Source organism: Taeniopygia guttata, chromosome 1A, assembly GCF_048771995.1.
Source record: "Taeniopygia guttata chromosome 1A, bTaeGut7.mat, whole genome shotgun sequence".
Taxonomy (NCBI): domain Eukaryota; kingdom Metazoa; phylum Chordata; class Aves; order Passeriformes; family Estrildidae; genus Taeniopygia; species Taeniopygia guttata.
The window spans coordinates 11,960,773-11,984,040 of NC_133025.1; the positions used below are offsets into that span (position 1 = coordinate 11,960,773).

Here is a 23,268-nt window from a genome sequence, read left to right on the forward strand (position 1 = left end):
CAGGTTAAAGCTACAAAAAAATATTTAACTGGATATGTGAAGTTCCCCTTATAAATTCTGAAGAGAAGCTAAGCCTATACCAGTTAATTCATTGAAAGCAAATTTTCTAACAAATGAACAATAGCAAATTTAAGTACCAAACTTTTAGATACAGAAATTCTTTACCTATGAGACTTTCTTCCCCTCAACCTTTCTGCAGAATTGTTCAAGTAACAGTAGGAAGAAACATCATTTCCTAACACAAAAAAAGGCTATGCCTAGTCAGACAAAGATTTACGTTGCTCCTCTTCCAGCAGTGACCAAAAGGGAACTTCCAGGGAAGAATAAGATCAGAGCAGGCATACAGGGATCCCTCCCTAGAATGTTTTCCAATATGATTGCAACTCGAATTTCATAGGTCAGAGGTTAGCAACTCAGGAAGAAGATTCCAAGATGGTGAGATTTTCACCCCACAGTTACAGGCTTTCAGCTGCAAGGAGCTCTGCAGTTTCATGTTGCATTCTTTATACAAATGTCACTTTTCTATTAAGTCTTTCAGGTCTCACTGGTGTCCCTTAGAAAAAGTTAAGAGTAATCAGCTTTCTGCTGTTACTCAGCCTCTGTTGTATCTAACCTTTGCTCCTTGTCCAGTTGTTTAATGTTCAAATTCTGCAACATGTTTTTGAGATAAGCAGACTTGACATGTAGTCAGTAGTCAAACTGCAAAGTACCCACACAAGGACATTACATTCTTACTCTTACCCGTTTCCAAATAACTGCTAAAATTCAATTTCCTTTACAACTTGTTGATCATAAACCAAGATCATATCCAAGTAAAACTCAAAACTTACACTCCATCACTGCCTTTTCAGAGCTAGGATCTATCCCTCTCTCACGCCCATTACCTATCCATTTTCTATTTGGTCTTGTTTTATTAGTCAGCAAATCTCTCAAGCTGTGTTAAAGACAGCACTTGCCTTTGTTACAGACTATCACCATATACTGTGCCACAGCTTTACCCATCTTCTGGAATAGTAAGTTATTTAGTATATATAGTATTAGGAATAAGTAAATAACAGACATTTTTGATTCAATGTAAGAGCTCAGACACAGGTCAGGTTTAAGTCAAATAACCAGAAGATACAGTAGACTGATCTACCTATTGTTTTATGATCAAAATTCAAGTACTTAGAAATCACTTCTGTACAAAGCTAATCAATTTGCATATTCCACACCCTGCCATGCTCATTTCTCAGGGAAAAAAAAAACCAAAAATACCCCAACACATCAGCTTAATCAAATCTGCAATAAATAAAATCAGCCAGCCCTACCTATACTGCCTTTACTTATCAGGCATCTTGCCATGACTGAAGACCTCATAAGTACTGCATGAACTGATACAAATTCTTAGGAGTTAGCAGAAGGGTGGATGCATTTAATCCAAGAATTGAAAACATTCTAGATTTCCTAGAAAGAACAGTAGAAGACAGCTAAATCCCTAAAATAAATGGGATGCTTATTAATAAAAGTACATTTAAAATTGCTTCCAGATATTTCAAAGAGTCCTGGAGATACCATTCATACTCCCTCTAGAGAGCTATGGAATCTACACCAATTAGGGACAGAAAATCACTGAATAACAAAACACAATCCAGGGACAAAGGGTAGTACAGAGTTCTAGACTGTGGGAGAGAAAGAATAAATTAATCCAAAAAGCTATTTTTCACACAGTGCCCAGCAACAGCCAAGAAAACATATCTAAACATAAAAAAGAGAATAAATCTATAGGGGACAAGAAATTTAAAGGGGAAGGATAGAAAGACAGAAAAATCCTCAAATACTGTGAATACCAATGAAGAGTATTTTTTCCACTTCGTTTTCCTTTGTTAAAAGGGTAGAGCATAAAGCTCCCTGACAAAAACATTTTAAACTTATATTTCTCTCCCTAACCTATTTCAATGCAAACAGTACTTTAAAAAACATGAGAACTTAATAAGATCACACCATTGAACACTCTAAAAACAACTTCACAGGAGAATTTTCATCATAAGCTACAGCTACATATGGGAAAGACACCTACCACTCCATCTGCAATCTTCCAGTCTGCACAACTTTCATATTTTTGCAGTTGCTTTTCAAACAGTTGTGCTATGGCTCGATGGACAAGTTCATACTGCTCCTATAATAAGGTACCAAATAAAAATTAATGCACAAGATCTTTTTAAAGAATAGTGATATATTCTCATTTTCATTATAAAACAAACTATACCTTTGTTTGCACTGCAGAATGCCTCTGTGTCCTCATTTCTTGTATTAAATTAAATACATTGAATTCTTCAGGTATTTTCTGAAATACAGAAGCAAGTTAATTACAGTGGCATTACTGTCAAAACAACAGTGAAGAAGATGTTAAACAATAAAGAAAGTGTAACTTTTATAGGTAAAGCTAATCTGTTCTTTCCACACTGCAACTATTTAATTGTTCTTTCAAAGCAACTCCAAACTTACATTTGATTTAGACCAGATAAGAGCATTTCAAGCATTTTTTAAATTAAATATCCAATATCATTAACATGATACTGCAATGTTAACAATGTTTCATAATCTAAAAATCCTGGAATGAAGTTATCCCTTTATATTCGAGCTGCACAATAAATCAGAGAGACTGAGAAAGTTAAATTCAAAAATCAATTTATATTGAAATCTATTTTTTAAAAATTAGAATTTCATAGTGACCTTTTTAGATAAAAACTTGCTGCCAAAGGAAAGTAAGTTCATACTAAAGCACGAGTGCAAGGAAACTAAACATCCAACCTGTCAAGAGAATTCCAAACTGTCTTGAACATTTCACTATTTTTGAACACTTGGAAGCTCAATCAATCACTGTTACGAAATTACAGAATATCATAAAACTTCTTCTAGGATTCCTTACCCCAGCTTTAAGCAAATTCCATGTATAATCTATGGCACAGATGGCTCCTGTTCTTCCACACCCTGCACTATGAACATAAACAGAAAGGTGTTAGATACTATTTAAATTTGATTAAAAAGCACTATAAACCTTTTATTTCAAAAGTCCATGGTAAAAAAAATTATCCAAGTCCCTCAACTATCATTTTAATTTCACTCAGCCTGACACTACAGTGTCTTAAAAATAAAATTAGCAGTGCAAAATGCAGCATTGAATCTTTTAATGCAAGTTTTCACAGCCATTTGGAACTGCAGTCATGACAGATGATTCAGTGCTGTCAATTTTATTGCCTCTTCCTTTTGTCACACTATTCCTAGCCACTACTGCTTCATTAGGTGTGGTCTTCTCCAAGTTTTATGATAAATGATGCAAAATGGCAGAACAGAATACATTTTAAAGACTTGCCACATTTTTCTGATTTAGTATCACATCTGTATTTTCTGCTTTTTAGCTAAAATATAAATCTGAAAGTTTAAGAATGACAGCAAACTATCTTATTTATTTTTCCTAATTGTATAAATTCCTCTGTTTTACAGATGCAGAGCTATAATTCATGCATATTTATTACATTATAATTACACTATTGTAAAGAATCAACATTCAGAATTATAATGACATTCAAAAAGAACAGGACAAAGTGAACAGATTTCAGTGCTAAGTCAGTTTATGTTTTTAGAGTGACAAGTCAAAAAAAGAATGCAGGCCTTGAAGAGAATCACTAAGCTCTAAAGACTTAATAACTCCCATGAATTTAACATGTCCCAGCTTAGAAATATGAATTCAAGTTTTCCTGACATAACACATGAACTTTTGTTGCTTTAAAAAGCATTAAAACAATAGCCAAGATTTCCAGATAAATTGTCAGAAAGTGTCAATGCAGCAAAATATTTTCATAGCAGTCCAGTCTCAACAGTTCTGATAGCCAAATTTCAGGTCAAGGATTAAACTGTTGTCTAGAATAAAGACTTCCCAACTGGAAACTACAACCTGCTCATTAAAGATCTTTTTTGTCCTATTAGAACACAGACAGAGCTCTCAGTGATGCACCTGCGATGCAATCTCTCCTATTGAGATGGGAGCCTTTACTCCCAAGCTGATTTGCAGTGATCTTCAAAGTCTGTTTTGTCTTCACAAGGATTTACATCTTAAGAACCTCAAAACAGGTCTCCTTTCAAAGGCTCATTTTTTTCTGATTGATATTCTGTCTTAAACTGAAGTAAAAGCAAAATTTCCCTGTGGCATCACTTTTAAGAAAATGAAGTCTGTATGATTTTGAATTAAATTTTGTCATGAGAATTTTTCAACTAAATAGGTAACTCATTGGACTCAAAACCAAAACTAGTGCATCCCATAACAAAAGTCTAGACTTCAAAAAATGAAAATGTTTAAAAATGAAAATATAAATAATTTGATACCTGCAGTGTATGCAAATAGGAACATCTTCATGTTCCTGGTATTCTCTCATCAAGCTGATCATGTCCAGAATAGAATCAAAAGACGAAGGGACATCGTGGTCAGGCCAGTTAACATAATGAAATTGATAGACACTACGAGTCTCCTGAGGGAGAGCAGGGAGAGAGCTGTTAATAACACTTATTTGAGTTTGTACCAAAGAAGTAGTTCTATTAAACTTTGCTTAGACAAGCAAAGTCATATACTGGATTAAAAAACCCTACAGGTTATACCCCTTGAAAAAATAGAAAAGAAATTCTGAAATCATATTTGAAATACTGTTAATGCATAGGAAGATGCCCTATGGGACAGTTCAGAAGCCCCTCTCTATTATATGGGTAAGACCAACAATGCTGCATCACATGAAAAGGTTCTACGTCCTTACAGAGAAAGAATCTTTCATGTGGTCTTTCTTTTTCTATTTCTACTTCAGTAACTTACATTGAGGAAAAAAAATGGGGGCAAAGGTGTTGTTTTGTCAAAATACAAAATAAAGTGTGTGCACATGTGCACAGGCTCACAGAGGGAATTTAAGAAAACATTAGAAATAACCGAGACCATATCTAAATATGGATCACACCTGCAACAATAATAGGTACACTTTTATTCTATTAGCAGGAGCTACAATAGTATTAAAGACAAGGTAAGAAGCAGGCTTTAGAACAGCTTACATACTGAGCTACCTGAATATCCTCCCTTTCATCCCTCTCCAAAGCATCTGCAGCTACCAGCAGAAGCCATAGCTAGTTCTCCTGCACCTCTCCATGCTGGTGTCACACCTCGGGGTTCCAGTATACCCCTCAAAGTAATGTACTGGAGAGCCCAAAGGTTTTGATGCACATTACATGCTACAGGTTTCAAGACCTACACTACCCTCTGTTTCATTATGTGAGAAGAAACATAGCAGGCCTCTTGAGCAAGGAAATTTATCTATTTTTGATGTTTGACTTTTCCCAGCTCTATGGAAGCATCATACCTGGTTAAAACAAGAGAAAACACAGCCTAAGAAAGCACAAATTTAAAAATCTAGATGATTATGTAAAACCAAGGTCATCAGTAAAAAGGAAGAGTTACAGCTATCTATTAAGTTCCACCAATAAATTTCACTTAATTACTTTTAAAAAGACTATTGATTTTTCACATAAGCAGAATGGTCAAGGAAAAAAAGAATTTGTTTTTTATATGTAAATCAAAAATTTAAAATAACTTTTATAGTCCTTTTTCTCTGCTGCCACTTATACACTAAACAACCAAAGTTCTTTCTTGAAAACAATCAAATTTCAGTCTAACTTGTTTTCCTTCTAGAAACTAAACCAACTTTGTACATTTATGGAAATTTTAAATCCTTTTGTATAGCTTCTTTCTGTATGATAATCCACTGCAAATGCTAGAGAAGTGACAAAACATAATTATTCTGGAAAACCTGAAAGCAAACTTAAAAGGATATTACTTTATACCACAAATACACTTTTCCTCCCCAGTGCAAGGCTACGCTTAGAATTCTTCAAAGAAAGATGAAAAGTCTGCAGTTAATTTTACAGGAATCCTCAAGCAAATCTGCTACATAAATCTGAAGAAAACACACTTTATCCGATGCACATATCAAATATCAACATGTCTTGTTAACCCTTTCAGTTAAATTGCTCCTCACAGGAACAAACTTGTTTCTTTGCTAAGATCAAAAGCTCAGCACAAAATACAGCTTTTTGTTGCTGCTCAGTTTTTAAGCAGTACACAGGCTTCTAACTGGGACAGAGCCCCCCAAAGTCAATACCCAAACATCATTTGCATGTATAGTATAGGCAAGCAAAATCTACGTCAGCTACAGTCTCTGGTGTAACCAGTTCATACAATATTCAGGAATTAAAAGGAAGGCAGGTTCTGCTTTGGGGTTTTTGGTATCCAGTTCTGTTTTGAAGTGCACCATTTCAAACAATGTCACAAACCCCAATTACTGAACAGAATTTCTGTTATCTAAACTGTCTCACAGCCCAGTCAGTTATGAGCACTATCTGAAACAAACGGATTAAGTTAATGCAATCCTAGCAAATACTGCAGACAAAAATTATTGCCCAAAATCACTCCCCTCATGATTGTAGTTCTTGTAACTGCTGTGGTATCCATTGTGGAAATGGAACAAAGCTTTTATAAAGAAAACACAACCACAAATGAGACTAACCTGTAATGAATAATTTATTAATGCTGATTGACAATTAAAAAGACAGGTATTCTGTAAAATAGATTATCATCCTTTGTGTTTTTACAGGAGGGCTCTACAGTTTTTATTTACTGGTAGCTGCTTTCCAGTCAAATGAAGTCTGACATTTGACATCTGACATTTCAGTTTAAGTTTATAAGAAAAGCTTAAGCCATTTGGGTAAACAAGAACATAGATAAAAGGCAAAGAGCTTCACTATTCCTCCTTTATATACTAAGATTTTGACATCACTTCCAAAAACTTTATCATTTACATCCATAATCAGCACCTAAAAAATAAAGATATTTTCATGAGTTTCTGACATTGTATCATTTTGGAGACTTTTGAGCAACCATTGAAGGTGAGACCAGAAGTGACTGTGTACTTACGTTTTGAAATTCAAGTAATAATGTTCTAATGAAATAATCTGTTCTTGCTTGCTCAGCTTCCTAAACATGAGAAAACAATATTGCATTGGAAAAATATTAAAAATCAATATGCAAGGTACAGGACATAACTAAAACCTCAAATGTTAAACTCAGGGGTCTTTTTTTAATTTATTGGTTTTGTATTTATGATTTCCTCAAGAGAGGGGCAATCAAAACACTGATTAACACACCAGCAAGTTAGCTTGCTGCACAGCATGTGCAAAACATGTTACTTTTACTTAAAAGCGTGAATTTTGAAACTGTCTGTTCCAAAGTCATGTAAGTCAATAAGCCATATAAGAATATTTCTAAGTACCTATTTTGCTTTATTTCTCTATACTTTTAATTTACAGATTGCCTTTCACAGACATCCCTCTATAACACTTTTGCTGTATAAACTTCAGCCTCTTACCACTCTTTCCTGTGATGTCTCCCTTTATTTCTTCTTTTTCTACTGTTTTCAACTAAGGGTGCATCTAAAAGAATCACTAATTATCTTGCTTGTGGCCAAAAAACCTAGCTTCTAGCTCACAGAATGTTCAAATCTTCCTTTGGAATATGAAGGAAAGTTTATACTGCAGAAATCAAACTTATTGTACTTTAAATATCAGTCACCTCAGAATTTGAAGATGCCTTTAAAAACTTTGCACTACAGCTTCCCACATAGAATTTAGGAGGCTTAATATATGCTTTAATGTGTTTCTATCTCCTCCTAGGAATAATTTACCATTTCCCACCAACAACTGCAACACTGCAGGTTTTAAAGCAATGCAGCCCACATACACCAGAGTACCCAAAGGTAATAGATTCTCAGCTGTAGCTAAGTCAATTACAACAAAGACACAAACTCCTTTCAACAGTATCACAAGGAGCAGGGTAAAAAGAAGCCAAATTTGAATCAACTTATCCTAGGAGAAGGTTACTCAGAATCTTTATAGACTAAAATTTGCAAGTATGTATTTTCCTGACAAGATGAATCAAAGTGTACTTCATTCTTATTAGACTATTTCAAAGTAATATTAATAGCTGAATAAACAGGTATGTAAACTCTTTCTGAACACCTTAAAACATGTCATGCTAATTAACTTAATAAAAATAACCTGCTTCAGTGTTACTTTCAGTTCACTCAGAACACACAAGTTATAACAGACAAAACAACTTCACAAGATTTTGATTGTTTGAGTATGGTACAGACATTCAAGCAGCATATATAGCTCAAGGAATAATACATAAAAAGATACAAGAGCAAGGGACTCAGGTTCCCTTCTTTTAAAAAATAAAACAATCATGGAGGATTCAAAAAACCACACAGCTTAGATGTGCACATTCCTTTGAGAGTCCTTGTGTAAAATTTAGTAGTGAAGAACTAAAAAGCCCACTACATACATTTCATTGAATATTTAAATTACAAACCCACTAAGTACTTGAAAATTAATTTATAAAGCTTATACTTACACAAGAAACACGAAATGGTCCAAAAGTTACAGCTGCTTCTCCACACAGAGGCCAGTAACGCTCACATTTTTTCTGTTAAAGTAAAGAATCCTAATTTAATTCATGCATGGTACTGAAAGATGATTAACAGAAGCAGAGCAGACAAAATCACAACCCTGAATGCCTTATTCTGGACTTCTTTTAAGATAGTAAAATAACTTTTCATTTGGATAACGAGAAAAACAAAACCAAGACCTCAACAAATATATATACAAGCAAAAGATACTTTGCAAATTAGGATGTAAACTTCATGTCTGCCTGCACCATATGCATCAGCATCATGCAGAGGGGAGCCATGAAAGCCTAGTTTTTGTGAAAGCTGGGAATTCACAATTCTGGATTTCCTTCTAAGGTCATAAGAATAAAGAAGAGAGATTAAAAAAAAATTGTTTTTGCAGCTGTATCAATTGACAGGAAATTCTGAAGGACTCAGGATTTTCATAGTTGGCCTACATCCCACAAAGAGCAAGACACTTTTTCCACAGTGACATGGTCAGAAACAAACTCTTGGTACAGTTCTGTACACAAACACATATTCCACTGAGATGACACCTAAATAACATGTAACCCTATAAATAGGGCAAAGAAATGCAATCTCATTAACTGTTTCCTATGTACAGCAATGTAAGGATAAGCATTCTCACTTCATCTGGCATATTATTATCACAGTTATGGATTTGGCACATGAAGTTTCACAGCTATTGCCCCATATGGGCAAAGCTCATTTATTTTTGTATTTAGGACACATACCCTTCCCATTTCAAATTCTCGACAGGCCATTACAATTATCTGGAAAAAAAAAAAAAAAAGATGCTCCAAGTTAGATGATTTTGGATCATGTAACTTAAACCTACACTTCACCCCTTGCTTCAGTCAGGCAGATGATACACTTCTGACACACTTGAAATGGTTACTATGGAAAAGACTAATTATTAATAATATTTTCTTTCTTGCATACATATGCTCTTCTAATTCTAAAACAGTAACCAAGTTTCATCTACATCACTAATACAACAGTTCAAGGCTACTTAATTTAAATTCAGTGTAATCCTGTATGAATACCATATTTATTCAGTCTGACTGTAAAGTCTAAACTTATAAAAATATAGAGCCATTTGCCAACTGGAAGAAACATAGATATATTTGCTTAAAGTGACATAGAATGCATAAAATAGGAACAACCGCCGAAAAAAAAAATCTAATTTCTTAGTTGAATCTATATCAAAAATCATGAATAAAATAATAAGAATAAAAATTCACCAACAGGTCAGCTATTTGTTACAGTAACTATGACTTAAGTGTCAAACAACTTCCCCCCCTCCAAAAAAATTTCAGAAATAAATTGTCAAACATATCTAATTTCTACAAGTATTTAAAAGTTAATTTCTGACAAAAGCTGTTTAAACATATGTAGAATATATAAAGCAATAACTAACTGAAAATTAGCATAAAAAGAAAGATAAGTGGTTTGGTGTTTTTTTTTTTTTTGGTTTGACATGCTGGTTCTCTATTTGATTTTGTCAGTCTACATTAAGTCAGAACTGTAAGGTCTCCTACCTTACAGAAAACCAAGCAAGGACTTATTCATAAATATGAAGGACTTAACATTCATTCAACAAAATTATTACTTTAAATTTACATTATTAAACTGAATAAATAACATTAATGCTATTTAACAACAAAAAGCAACATTTGGGAAGCAAATAATCTAAATCACTGTCAATATTTTGATAATAATAGCCAGTTCAAGCAAAAAATACACAATCACAGTGCCACTGAATTTTTCTATAGCTACTTACAGCAACGTTGTATTCCCATATCATCCTCCAGAAGTCTATGACTGTATTGGCTAAGGGTCCCTGGGTAGCAACATATGCTTTTGGCCCATGTACTCCCTGGGGTTGCAGAAAGGAACCATTAATGTTTATAAAGAACATTTATCTGCACTGAATTAAAAAAGGTTTTGGGTTACAGTGGTGTAAAATTAGAATATCCTTTATATATATATAATATATATATTATATATAAATTATATATATATATAAAGGAGATATCTATATATCTCCTTTATACATATATATAAAGGATATATATATAACAGGAAGGGAGAATACAAAACATGACTCCTAATTACATTAGTGGGATTTTAGCTGGTAATCTCAAGGGAGCCCAAGATCACAACAGCTACAGCACTGCCAGAGACTGTCACAGGAAATAAGTATGTTCAGATTCTGAAGATTCCCTTTAAGTCTGCATTTTCTTTGTTACTCAAACATTCAGTGATGAAAAATTGAAAATCTTTCTGTAAAAAAGCATCCTCTTGAACAAATTTAAGTTCCCCCCTCCCTGTAATACATTTCAAAAATATAAAATTTTAATATTTGTTTTATATTAATTTTCAGTACATTAATGTTCAGGTTTTCAAGCTAAACATTAATGCTGGAATATTTACTGCAGGAAGATTTAAATTTTAACTGTTTCTGAAAAATAAATATTGTGTAGCAGCAGCATCAGAATAAAGCTGCAAAGACAACTGAAGATATTAATACTTTGAAACAAAATTGTAACAGGCTTTTGGTCAAATTCTGGCTTCTCTTTAAGACTGTTAGATTAATTCCATTGCCATTGTTAAATTGAGAATGTTAGAATATTAACTCCATTGCCACACTTCTTCCATGAACAGAGTGAAATGTACATCAACAAACACAATTAGTCAAACACCTCATTTATGGTCCCTAAAAATGTCAGCTGTAAAAACAACTGCATCTGAATTTTCCTATGGTATAAATCTCCAATGCACTTGCCTGCCATTTTAAAATTAAGCATTTTATATTATATTTCCACTTAGGAGCAAAATCAAAGCTTTAAAGGTTGTGTTTTAAATGGCATCATGTTTACAAATTTATTCAAGTAATAATAAAAATATCTTACCTTACAGCTTTAAATCTTATATTAGACTATAATATTAAAACTTCACTGACAAGAAAAAAAAAGCTTAAAAAGAATAGAACTGTTAAACTAGTTGCACATACCTTAATAAAGTTCGCATTGATGTAGTCTGAATCTTGTGGGGGAGTTTTTAAAGTCAGTTTAACTCTGCTGTGATCAACTGAAAAAAACAGACCAAAATATTTTTTTGAACAAGGATTAAAACACATGGAAATCAATAGAAAACAGTAAAGATAATATATTCAGTACATTAAAGAACATTTTCCAAAGGTAAGTGACACAACCAAGTCAATACATTTGATTTATGCATAAACCAAGTCAGGTAGTGAGTGGCAAGAAGAGTAGCTCCTACTGCTGTGTGCTTCTGATGCTCAAGTTCACAGGGTATCACCTCCTGGAATTCCAAGAGCAATTCATTACCAAGAGGCAAAATACGATTAATCAGAAGCCATCAAAGCTGCAGTTACACATCCCTAACACCGATCACAGTGGTCAGAACTAAGGCACGCTTAGGGAAAGCAGAAAGCACAAAACAGCAGCGCACAGTTCAAGCAGCTGGCAGCTCTCCAAGTCTCTGCCAAGGAGGATTCCATCGGGTATCACAACAGCAAACAGGCACCAGGGTTTACTGCCTAGGCACAGACTGACCCCTATCCCCAAATACTGGGCTAGGCTCTTTGCTGGAGCACTTCTGCACTGGAAAGCAGCAGATTCCTCCATTTAGGGGGTTTTGGACATGTCAAATTTCTGCCTCAAACATTGCTGACTGTCTCAGAGAAAGCTTCTGATAAAACCAGCAGATCTTTGGAGACCAAAATTCTCAGCAATATAAAAATAGCCTTATTATTTGTTAGCAGAATAAGCTAAGCATTTTGTTATTCTTTTTGGCCTTAAAAAATTTCATATTTAATATAACAACTTGATTGTTCCTAAAATGGTGTAGGTGGTTGGCAGGTTTGCCAGTCCTTCCAGCTCTTGTTGATAACACTTATTAGCTATCATATAAAAATTGTTCAGACTATCTCTACACTAGAAGTTCTTTTAGTTGAAAATCCATATCAAAAAGGAAATAATCTTTAAATGGGGCAACAGAAGTATTTAAAGAAACAGCAGCTGCTCAAACAATTTGTTACTTTCTGCTCCCAGGGTCAACTCCTCAACCACAGAACAGCTGCTAAACCTTTGATTAGACCTAAATTCCAGAAAAAAGACAAAGAACAAATGTATTTCAAAAGAGAAAATACAGTTAGTTGGGTTTTTTGTTTTGTCAAAACATCACTGATAATAAAACAAGGAACCATGCCTAGAAGAAGTAAATACTAAGAGTTATTTCTATACAGAAAGTTCTCCCACAAAGCTTGCAAAATGGTGACATTTTTTCTGCCAGAATCCTCATAACATGCAAAAAAATTTGTGTTACCATGTAATGCTTCTTAAAAAAGCACAAGTGCAAATTAGTAGACTTTTAGATCACAAATCTAAGGACAACATGCTCATATAAAGGCCTAGAAAAAAACCTTAAAACACACTGCACTGTTACATACTGGTACACAGACTGTAAAAGCAAGAACATTCTCTAAGCATGAAATGGAGTCATGGACTTTGTACTAAAAACTGCTTTTAAGTGGCAGAACAGACTAATTAAAGTAGCAGGTTAATGAGGGATCCTATCTTCTCAGCACAGTAGATCCAAAATTCCAGAACACTTTCCAAATGTCAACATTGCCATCCTGTCTCTGTGTGCCACAGCTCATCTGTTACAGAGTTTAAGATCTGGAATAGAATCCTCCCCAAAAAATCCACTGCAGTTCTTAGCTTCTGAAGATTAAGTGCCTGGATATAGTTATATAACTTAAAGACTCTGTTCACAAGAACTAATTGGTTCTTCAGGTGACAGGTGAATACCATGTTGCATTTAACTACCATTTGGGATGGCTTAGTAAACTGTAATGGAACATGCATCTTTTACTCTGAAGCCAGTGTTGAGCTAGTGCTGAGGTACTGATCTCTCTCTGATAAATACAGCACTAATCTCGGATTAAGTTACAAATGTACATTATTTCCTGGATTTACAAGAGATAGACATGGATACTTTGCCTTTCCCATGCTTTTCATTTCAAGCTGATCTCCCATCACTTCATTGCTGGAGACTTTGGATGTTTGAGACAGTCACTTAAACTGAAAATACAGCTTCAATTTTGCTCAATATCATCTTTGAAGTTCACTCGTTTCCCCACGGGAGCTTTATTCCCTTCCAGATCCCAGTGGCTCAGGTTTTATTTCCACAGATGACAGATGTGCTCATCTACTGCTGTGGCTGCAGTGCCACTGTCTCACCAGCTCAGCCTGGCTGCTACCAAGATTTCACTATATTGTTCACCAATGCCAAAATGCCATGATAGTCTTAATAAGATGGCAATAACAACTTCCTCTCTCTCTTTCACTCTACCTACTAAACAGTTCCACCCAACTAATAAGCAGAGTAAAATGTACCCTGATCTGTAATATCCACATGTTGGTGGGTTTAAAATCTAAATTGTGATCTAACTCTTGCTTTCTGTGTCCACATATTAAAAAGAATTTCATTTGGACTCTAGCAAAATAGAAACCAAAGCTAATCCTGCACTGAAAGTTTTTCAACACCATTTACAGGGTACAAACAGGTAAATAATACCTATTTTACATCAAAACAGGTTCCTTAAGTTTCCTTAGAATTTCACCTAGAGTATATGCTAACATTTGTTTGTTTTCTGCCATGAATAACACGCTCCTAAGGAAAACATACACTTAAGCATCTAGTAAAGTTCTCAGCTACTCTGAGCTAAAATTAAAGTGTTGGCTCGATACAGCTTCAGAACCAGAACATCTTTATCTTTGGGTGATAGCTCTTCTGATAAAATTTAAGAATATTCAGTCACTTTGCCTTCCAAGTTAAAAATAAAAATATCTTTCAGCAAATTATCTCCAGTTTTGCTTTTCGGTAATAACTAAAAAATAAAATTCAAAATACATGGAGAAAAACAAGCCCTTTCCTTTGTTTTCTATCAACATCTAAATCAGACTTACATGGCAATATATCCTTGTATCTATTCTTTTTAACATTTTCTTCTTTTTCTCCAGTGGCTGTTGGGTAGATCTTCTCTGTTCTGTATTTTGTTGATAATCTTCTTAACCTCTGGAATAAAAGATTTATGTTAAATTTCCAAGCCTCAAGATAAACATCACAAGGGATTAATTTCATCAACACAGATGACCACTTGGAAAAAAATCTCTTCTGTCCCTTTATGATATCCACTACAATGAAGTTTAAACACCTAGTTATCCAGTACTTTTAGCACATCAAGAGGTTATACCCAAGTTGATGCCAGCTCTAAGCATCATGAGACATGGAACTTTGGAAAAGCCAGTACAGCACCAGCATGAACTATGGCCATATTTTACTTGGAAATACATTGTCCTGTTGAGTAACAACTGCATTAAGAATACCTGTGAGAAACAAATATCTCAGGGTACCTGGAGGAAGAGCACAGCTGGCTCAGGAACAGCTGGTACTTGGCTCTGAGGCACAAAGCTTCCAGCACTGACAACTGAACAGAAACCACAACCTTGCATTTAACTGGTGCCGACTCCTAACACCCAACTATTGTTGAGTTTCAAGTTCAAAGAAGGAAGGTCCCTGTCTCTCAGAGAGAAGCTATTCACAGTTAAGATGAGTGTGCTGTATTCACAACGTCATTTTTTCCCCTCCATCTATTTCAAATCCTAGAAATGTGAGAGAGTCAAAATCTATAATAATAAAAACCAGCCCCTGCCTTTCAGTAACCTAGGAAATAAAAAGAACAATACAGCTTTCATAATTCCAAACAAGTTAAGCCTTTGCAACCTTAAAACTGAGGAGTAAAAGTTCTCATTGGGAAAAAAAAAACCACAAGAGGAGCCAGCAGGGCTTGTTATTTTAAGCTGTGTAGACATCCAGATTTAAAAAGAACACCAAAGAACTAAGAAATTTAACTCTGGTGGTTGCAAACCCAGCCATTCTATTGACACTGACGTGGTGGTGCTGCAAAAGACTATCAAGAGGAAGACTGAAAGTAGCTCTAAACAAGTTTAGAGTCTCCAGTGGAGGGGTGTTCTGCCCAGGTAGAAGCACAGACATTCTTCATGCTTCCCTATATTCAATTCATCATTGTACTACTGAAGACTCAAAACATTCATGATTTATGTTCTTTTGGGGAAGTAAAAAGAAAAAAAAAAAAGAAAGGCAAATCAAGAAGCACCAGTTTTCAATTTTTTTTCTCTTCTGCAAGGACTTCATTAGAGATTTAATCACTGAACACTAAAGAGCAGTAGAATTAGCCTGCAACTACTTTTTTTCCTTAAAATGAATTTTCTTCAGAAATCTGCAATATTAATCAATGAAGAAAAACAATAAATATCTGGAGGTGTGGTAGTGTCTGACTACACAGTGATCAAGCTGCTAAATATTTAACATGAAAGCATTGTGAGAGTGAGGTACAGGAAGATTCAATTCTTAAAAAGACACAAACAGTTCCTGAAGCCCTCACGGTACAGACTGTGCTCCTCTTTGCAACACTAAAAACAAATTCACAGCATAACCTGAGCACACAGCAGGCAGAGAAACATGGTTTGTTGCACACACAAAGAATACCACTGCACATAGACTGTCCTACATAACATCGACCTTTCCTAAGTCAAAAAATATCACTTGTGCTAAGACTGAACACACACAGGAGTCTAGAAAAAAACAAATGAATGCACAGAATTTGGCTAAATCAGCTATGAACTGCAAGGCTGAGGAATACTTTGAAATGGACTGTAAACCTCCAGTTAAGAGGGGGGGAAAAAAGCAAAAACCAACAATGATACTTTCCAAGCACAATCATTAATATGATTTTGTTTATTGTTCCAACATAGTTGTGAGTCTTAAAGGGTTTTCCCCTCCATCTTACTGATTATTATAGGGCAAATGTCATGACTCTGATTAAAAGAAGTTTAGAGAAAAACTTCTTCTACAAACCATGACTAGAAGCAGAAGTTATTTTACATGAGAAAGAACACACTCAAGGATGTCAGGTTAGGTATCAAAAAGTAGGAATATGATAATTTTTGTGTAAGCCCATTTTAAAGGCATGCACTTCCACCAACACAATGTGGATGACTGCAAGCCAAAAAGGCTCCAGTAACTAGTACCAACTTTCATTTTCTAGAAAACAATGCTATGAGAATCCAGCCCTCTTCCCTACATGATTCAATCTCCCCTGCTCCGCAGTCTTCTAAACAGACCAGAAAGTAGGATTAGTTTAGCCCAGCTCCAAGGCAAAGCCTGGAAATGAAATACAGGTTGATTTTAGCACACATCTGTTCCTAAAATAATTCAGGATCCATGCTTTTAATGCAAGTTTGCCAGCTGCTCTCTGACATTAGTAATAGAAGATACCTAAGTACAGTCCTGAGAGCAATCAAAATGAGTAAGGAGCATTCTTTATGATTTATAATAGTATCTGCTACAAGAATAATATCTATTTCATGCTTTGGAAGAGGAAGAATTTACTGAAGAGTAAGGAAAGAATTTTTAAAACTGAGCTTTGAACAGAGTACCACAGGAATGGAAAAGTGCCAGACTCAGCAGAGGATTCTGCCTGACACGCAATAGAAAATTCCTGCAGAAGGCTACTGCAGTGTGTGCTGACAGCCTGCTGTGGATGCAAAGGATCCAGTGCTTCCTAGGTTACAGCCCAGAGTGACCAGGAGGAGGAGAATGGACTCAATAGCAGAACGGGGGTAATGACAGGGCAGAAGAGAAAAGAATTCTGTTCAGACTACACTGAGCTGACAAGACAGGCAGCAAGATCCGTCTCAGCCCAGTTTCAAGCTAATTCTTAATAAACAACTGTGTAGAGTACAAGGCAGCACTCATTTGGGTCAAGTCAGTCAACTGCCAAAATGCTTCCCTGAAGATATTTGGGTACCAACAGCAGGGACATGGCAGGTCCAGCCTGGTGCCTCTGCAGATAACACTGGGCACTGCTGTCCTGGTGCCACGGAAATCTTCACTGCTGTGTTCTTTTAAGAACAAAGAAAATGGTCTAAGAGTAAGCATGATGAGCCATAAATATACACTTAAAGGACTACATTCACAAGGCCTTTAGTTCCAGTCATTAGAAAAGCTCAATTTTAATTCTGCTTATTCATTGTGTGACAGAAGTGGTTTGTGGGATGGTGACAAACACCACATGTGACAGTGGGGAGATGAGTCTTTGAAACAATTTAAGTTTCAGAAATATACTTCCAACTTCCACAGTGGTTTTACAATCTGTACTACAAATCTACTTCAGAGTTTTTGTAAAAAGACAAACCAGCTTTTCAAGATCAACTTGTGGAATCCTACCACATTAAGAAGAACTTTGTCCAATCAGTTCAGGAAATACAGATCTTTGACTTTCATTGTCAGTTTAGTTATTTAAGACTTTAGAAAACTTTTAAAGGTACAATGCCTAGTACCATAGAAGTGCTGTTTGTGGATTAAAGAAAGTATTTATATAGCCTACTGAAATTTAAAGAACTCACTTCAAAAGCATAAACTTTATTTAAGATACAAAAGTTCCTTTGACTTCTTTCTGGGCTTCTTTTCAAGGAGAACAAGACAAATATTTCACCAGAGTTTCTGTTATCTCAAGTCTTTACCTCCTAAGCCTTGTCTGACATTTCTAATTGGCAAAACAAGAGATAACACAACTGAGATGTTCTCTTGACTCTCCTTTCTGACCATTCCTGAGGAGCAGGACATACCAGAGTGGCAGATGCCAGCTGCTACAGTATCCCATGACAGCCACTTGCCATGTGACAACAGGCCACAGAACCAGGCTCAGGAAGAGCTCTGCCACCTCTGGCAGTCGTCTCCTGACATTATGCCGATCACACAGGAACATATTTTGTTCTGCAAAATTTGCCAAAGTGCATTAGGAAATCCTCAAAGAAACAAACAATTAAAGAAAAGCTGCCATAAAAGTTACCTTAAAAATCAGAGCACAAAAGAAGATGCTAGAACACACTTTTAAAATGATGTATTAATGCACTCATTTAATAAAATACGACAGCTAATTCTATCATAAGGCGGTCATAGCATTTTTCTTACTAACAGGAATGGAAGAAAAAACCAAGAATTATGTGCAACTCTGGTCTCATTCAAATAATTTAGATAAAGCTTACCAGGGCAGAATGCATTCCCCAGTACTTACACAGTGAGAAAAATATATGGAGCAATGTGAACTAAATTGCCACCAAAATTTTAAAATTACTATCTCCTGGTTATCTCTAGTCAGATAACCAGGTTTCAGGTTCTGTACCTATGAACGAAGAAATGTCAGAGATGCCTTTGGCAACAGAGAGTCAATGCAGACTTTGGTATCAGTGCTCAAATGGGGCTCTGACTTCCTAAAACTGCTTTGGTTCCAGAAGTATTTCAACTTCAAGGCCTTGTAAATCCAACTGGAGGTTTCCTAAACCACCTGCTCATCAGTGAGGTTTCTGGGAAACACCAAGACTAGCTGATGTTAGTAAACTCAGGTGGAGAATGGACTATTCAGGAGTGCAGCTCCAGGTTGCAATAGCAAGGAATAAATGAACACAGTGAGCACCACTTTGTCTTAGGAGTATTTGTAAAATAGCATACACTTGTGACCCATGTCAGTACTTCCCCCTTGATTCCTGTCAGCTTTCAAACAGCAATTGTTTGCAAGAATTCCTAGCCCTCATGAAGGAGGGGAAAAGCCTTCCCAAACACTCATCAAACATGAACGGTGAGAATGACTCTGTTTTGTAAAACTTCACTGTATCTTAACATTCACAGATGGCTTTGGCTGCAAAAAAAAAAAAAAAAAAAAACAAAACAGGCTAGCAGTCTGCACTAGACCTATCTCTCTGAAACAAAGCCCTGAAAGGAGATTGCAGGCTCAACTGATAGAAGGAGGAGTTTTCATTGCCTTGGCATTCTCTTCTGGCAGCACTGACTAACCCTGGACTCTAGGTGCTCCAAGGGAATCTCTGCTGAAGTGATTAATAGACAAGCCTGGTAACTACACTCCCTTGGGAGCTCTGTCTTCAGCATTTCATAGCAGGACTATGATGAGTCCAACAAACCCCACTGCATTCCAGGAAGCTTGTGGGAATAACATAGAAGAAAAATCCGTCCAAAATTACCCAGACAACTGAAAACAGCATTAATTCAGTATTAGATTGTATGGTGTCTTCTGTACCAGAGTTGGACTTCAATTAATCCTTGTGGGTCCCTTCCAGCTCAGGATATTTTATGATTTTACATCATCTTAACTCTCTGATATTTTTTCAGGAAAGATGTGAATTCATGTTACTGCACTAATTGGAGATTTCTATCCCTAAAGTAGTATCAGCCAAAGAAGACAGTGCTGGTAGGTCCTCATGTAGAGAAGGCAAAATGATAATACTGCAAGCAGCCTGTTAAGGCATATATCCTACTTTCTCTGGTATCACATTAAAACCAGAATCAGGTAAAAAACTCAAACCAGCAGAATTGCTCTCCAGATTTAGGTAATGTCACAGTAAGACCAACATTTCCCATCTTTCCAAATCTATTTTCCCCAAAAAAATGTTAGAATTGGACACATCCCCCACACTATTAATAACTAAAAACTTTAAAGCTTTACACAGACACTATCAAAATGTGGGCTGATTGCTTCAAGTCTCCTTTCTTTTCCCTCATTTCTAAAACTATTTTTATACTATTTGCATGTTAATCCTAGTCTAAACTAGCAGCGCTATCAATGACAGTTAAATTATGTTCAGCATTATAGTTAAGCTACACACCCACTGCCCATTTTACAAGGTTGGATAAGACTAAGTAGATCTGTGTTTTGGCAACAAGCAAGGAAATAATCAAGCAGAACAGAACATTAAATTACTAAAGCATAATCTGGTTTTAGCTAGTAGCTTGCTAATGTATGTTCTGAGATATTTTAGGAAGTCCTGCAGCACACTCATTAAGAATTGGGATTATAACTTCCCGCCTCTGAACCATACTGTGTTCCTCAGCACACTGACATTATTGCAGTGATTACTGTGAGCACATCACGAGAAGAGAAAATGTGTTGGACAATGAAATAGTAACAGTTCTTTATGGATGATGAGTGAAGAGCATGAAAATTTCTATTAGTATGAAAGCACACAATTAGAAGTTTGATTGCCTTGGACTCAAGTCTAGGAAGCACCTTGATGCAAAACCAGAAAAGACTAACACTAGCCCACACTACAACAAGCAATTTTTAAGTGTTAGAGCAATTCCAGAACAATTGTTGATAATGCAAAACAGAAATAAGCCTCAAATTTTTTTGCATCAAGATGACTTTTTGTCTTCACAATATAAACCCAATTAGTCTATGGAAGCAAAGCCGTTGAGAAACAAAGAAACAAAACTCATAAACCAGGGAACCCCCTTGTTTAAAATAATGATTTCAAGTTACTGGATTCTTTTCCTCTTATTCCTTCAGTATTAGGCTTTATGCATGCTGAAAGCACAGATATATTAAAAGCATCACATTTAATCTGTATTTAAAACAAAAAATGGGTATAGGTCTAGGTAAACTTCTTTTTCAAAAGCCACTCTGCTATCCAGGAGAGGTTACCACACTACAAGTCCACTCCATCTTGAAAGTCTATCCCCAGACTCTGCCTCTGAAGTAAATCAAATTTTAGCATCCTGGATGTGACACTACACTGTCAGTGCAACATTTGAGTGAGAACTTCTACAGACCACATCCTTCACCCAAAACAGAGATAAAGTAGATACTTGTCCTCCTCTCTGTTACACACCAGATTTACTTCAAAACCCAACAGCTCTGATGTAACAGGAACAGATACCAAAGTAACAATGTCCCCAGGACCAACCCTTGGAGACCAAGAAGAAAGTATCTAAATGTGAGTTGAGACGTTTTCCACAAAGAAACACTCCATAGGCAAGAGGTTTTATTCCAGGTCAATCAGGCAGCTAAACAGAACACAAGCCACATTTTTTCATGGCCACAGGAGGGACTGGACCAGTCACTATTTGTGACAGCTTTTCAGCTTCAGTGCTTGTGTCTCAACCAACACAGCATCCTGAAATACTCAAAAGCACCCTGTGACAAGCATTCACAAGAAAACCTGCACAGCAAATGCACGAGGTAAAATTAATATCAAAAAACAGCATGAGGATCTAAATAAGTACTAGCCTCTATCCTTGAAGAATATTGAGGGTTTTTAACCATATCAATTTTCCCTGAAATATTTCATCATCTATCACCACCTATTACTCCCCAGTCTTTACCATTCCCTTGCCTGCAACTTCATAGTATGTAGCATGAAGCATTAAAATCCATGGAGAATCTATCTTGCTTTTGTTTCTGCTCAGCACCAAAGAAAAGGGGGGGAAGCAACCCAAATTCTCCTCCCTCTTCCTTCACAAGATGCAAAACCCTTCCTTTTTTCCCACGCCTTGGAACACATTTCCTTGAGGTCAGTGTTTGTTTTCCAAGCAATTCATACAAGGTGGGGGACAAAAAAAAAATATAAAAGCACCATGACTGAAACAGGAAACACTGAGCTTTCACTCCAGCAGAAGTAAACTAGAATGTCCTACCTGCTAGTCCCCCACTACCAAAGCTGCCATAAATAAAGACACAGGAGAATAGTCTTAGAGCCTTATAAAAACCTTATTTAAGCCTTTTAATAAATCTGCACACACTCTCACACTACCACAAAAAAGGTCTGCCATAGCAGTTATATCCTGCCTTCCCAGAAGGGTTTTAATAGCCATGTCTTGCAAATTTATCTGAAGCACAGATCCTGCCCTGTAAGACTTTCACTGAGAATGATTTTAAGCAGAAAAGTTGGAGCCTAACAACTGCTCTGGGTAAAAAGCAGAACTGTGTGTGCAGTCAAGAAACACTGTACTTGCAATCTAGTTTTGAGTCCAAATTACCTTACTGAAACACCTCTAGAGGTCAGAGGTGCTGTTCCTTTCAGTGGCATCCTCTGGCATACAGTTGAATTTCTATTCAATGACACATGTTTAGTGTTTAATATACACTTTCAATAAAAAATATGATAGTTTTGTCTTTCACCAGAAGGAGACTTAACTATGTTTTTGAAGCAAACTTGAGCCTTTTATAGAAACACAGTATCTTTTAGAGACTTTCAGCAGCTCCACTATTCAGCAGGTAAAACTAGGATACTGATAATATAGTTATGCCAGTTCATGACTGGCAAATAAAACCCCCACTATTTAATAAACAAAAAAAGAAAACTTTTGACAAACACTGAATCAGTACTTCCATGCAGCAACTCATACACAGGGAATATACAAGGGATTGTAAAAAAAAAGATAAGACATCAAATAGAAAATATGTTTATTATCTGGAGAAAACATGCTTACAACTATTTTCACCCTTTCTTTGAGGCTGTGTTTGGAAGCCAAGGAATGTGCTAGTCATAAAGAGGCACAAATATTGAATGGCATAAATAAAGGCATAAATAAAGAGGTATAAATATTGAACGCTATTTATGATAGCGTTCAATAGCATTTTAAGAGCTAGAAAGAAGTAGCCTCATTAAAGTCACAAACTTGTACTAAGATTTCAACTATAATAACCCTAGCTAATAACCAGCACAATATTTATGGAGATATAAATTATTACAAAACAAAATTCCTTTGTGTTTGCAGTATCTGTCAATTTTTGCCTATAACAAATTTGTCCCCAACACTTCAG

The 23,268-nt window shown here is 35.8% G+C and overlaps 1 protein-coding gene across 1 annotated transcript in view; it reads right to left on the minus strand.

The window, feature by feature from the left end:
• PTPN12 (protein tyrosine phosphatase non-receptor type 12) overlaps positions 1–23,268 on the minus strand; it is a 69,248-nt gene that overhangs the window by 23,447 nt on the left and 22,533 nt on the right. The window contains exons 2-11 of the mRNA XM_012568891.5: positions 14,537–14,645; positions 11,554–11,630; positions 10,321–10,416; positions 9,272–9,310; positions 8,483–8,554; positions 6,989–7,048; positions 4,366–4,508; positions 2,912–2,978; positions 2,249–2,326; positions 2,060–2,158 (exon numbers count right to left, since the gene is read on the minus strand). Of these exons, the coding sequence (XP_012424345.4) occupies positions 2,060–2,158; positions 2,249–2,326; positions 2,912–2,978; positions 4,366–4,508; positions 6,989–7,048; positions 8,483–8,554; positions 9,272–9,310; positions 10,321–10,416; positions 11,554–11,630; positions 14,537–14,645 (840 nt within the window). The remainder of the gene's footprint in view (positions 1–2,059; positions 2,159–2,248; positions 2,327–2,911; positions 2,979–4,365; positions 4,509–6,988; positions 7,049–8,482; positions 8,555–9,271; positions 9,311–10,320; positions 10,417–11,553; positions 11,631–14,536; positions 14,646–23,268) is intronic.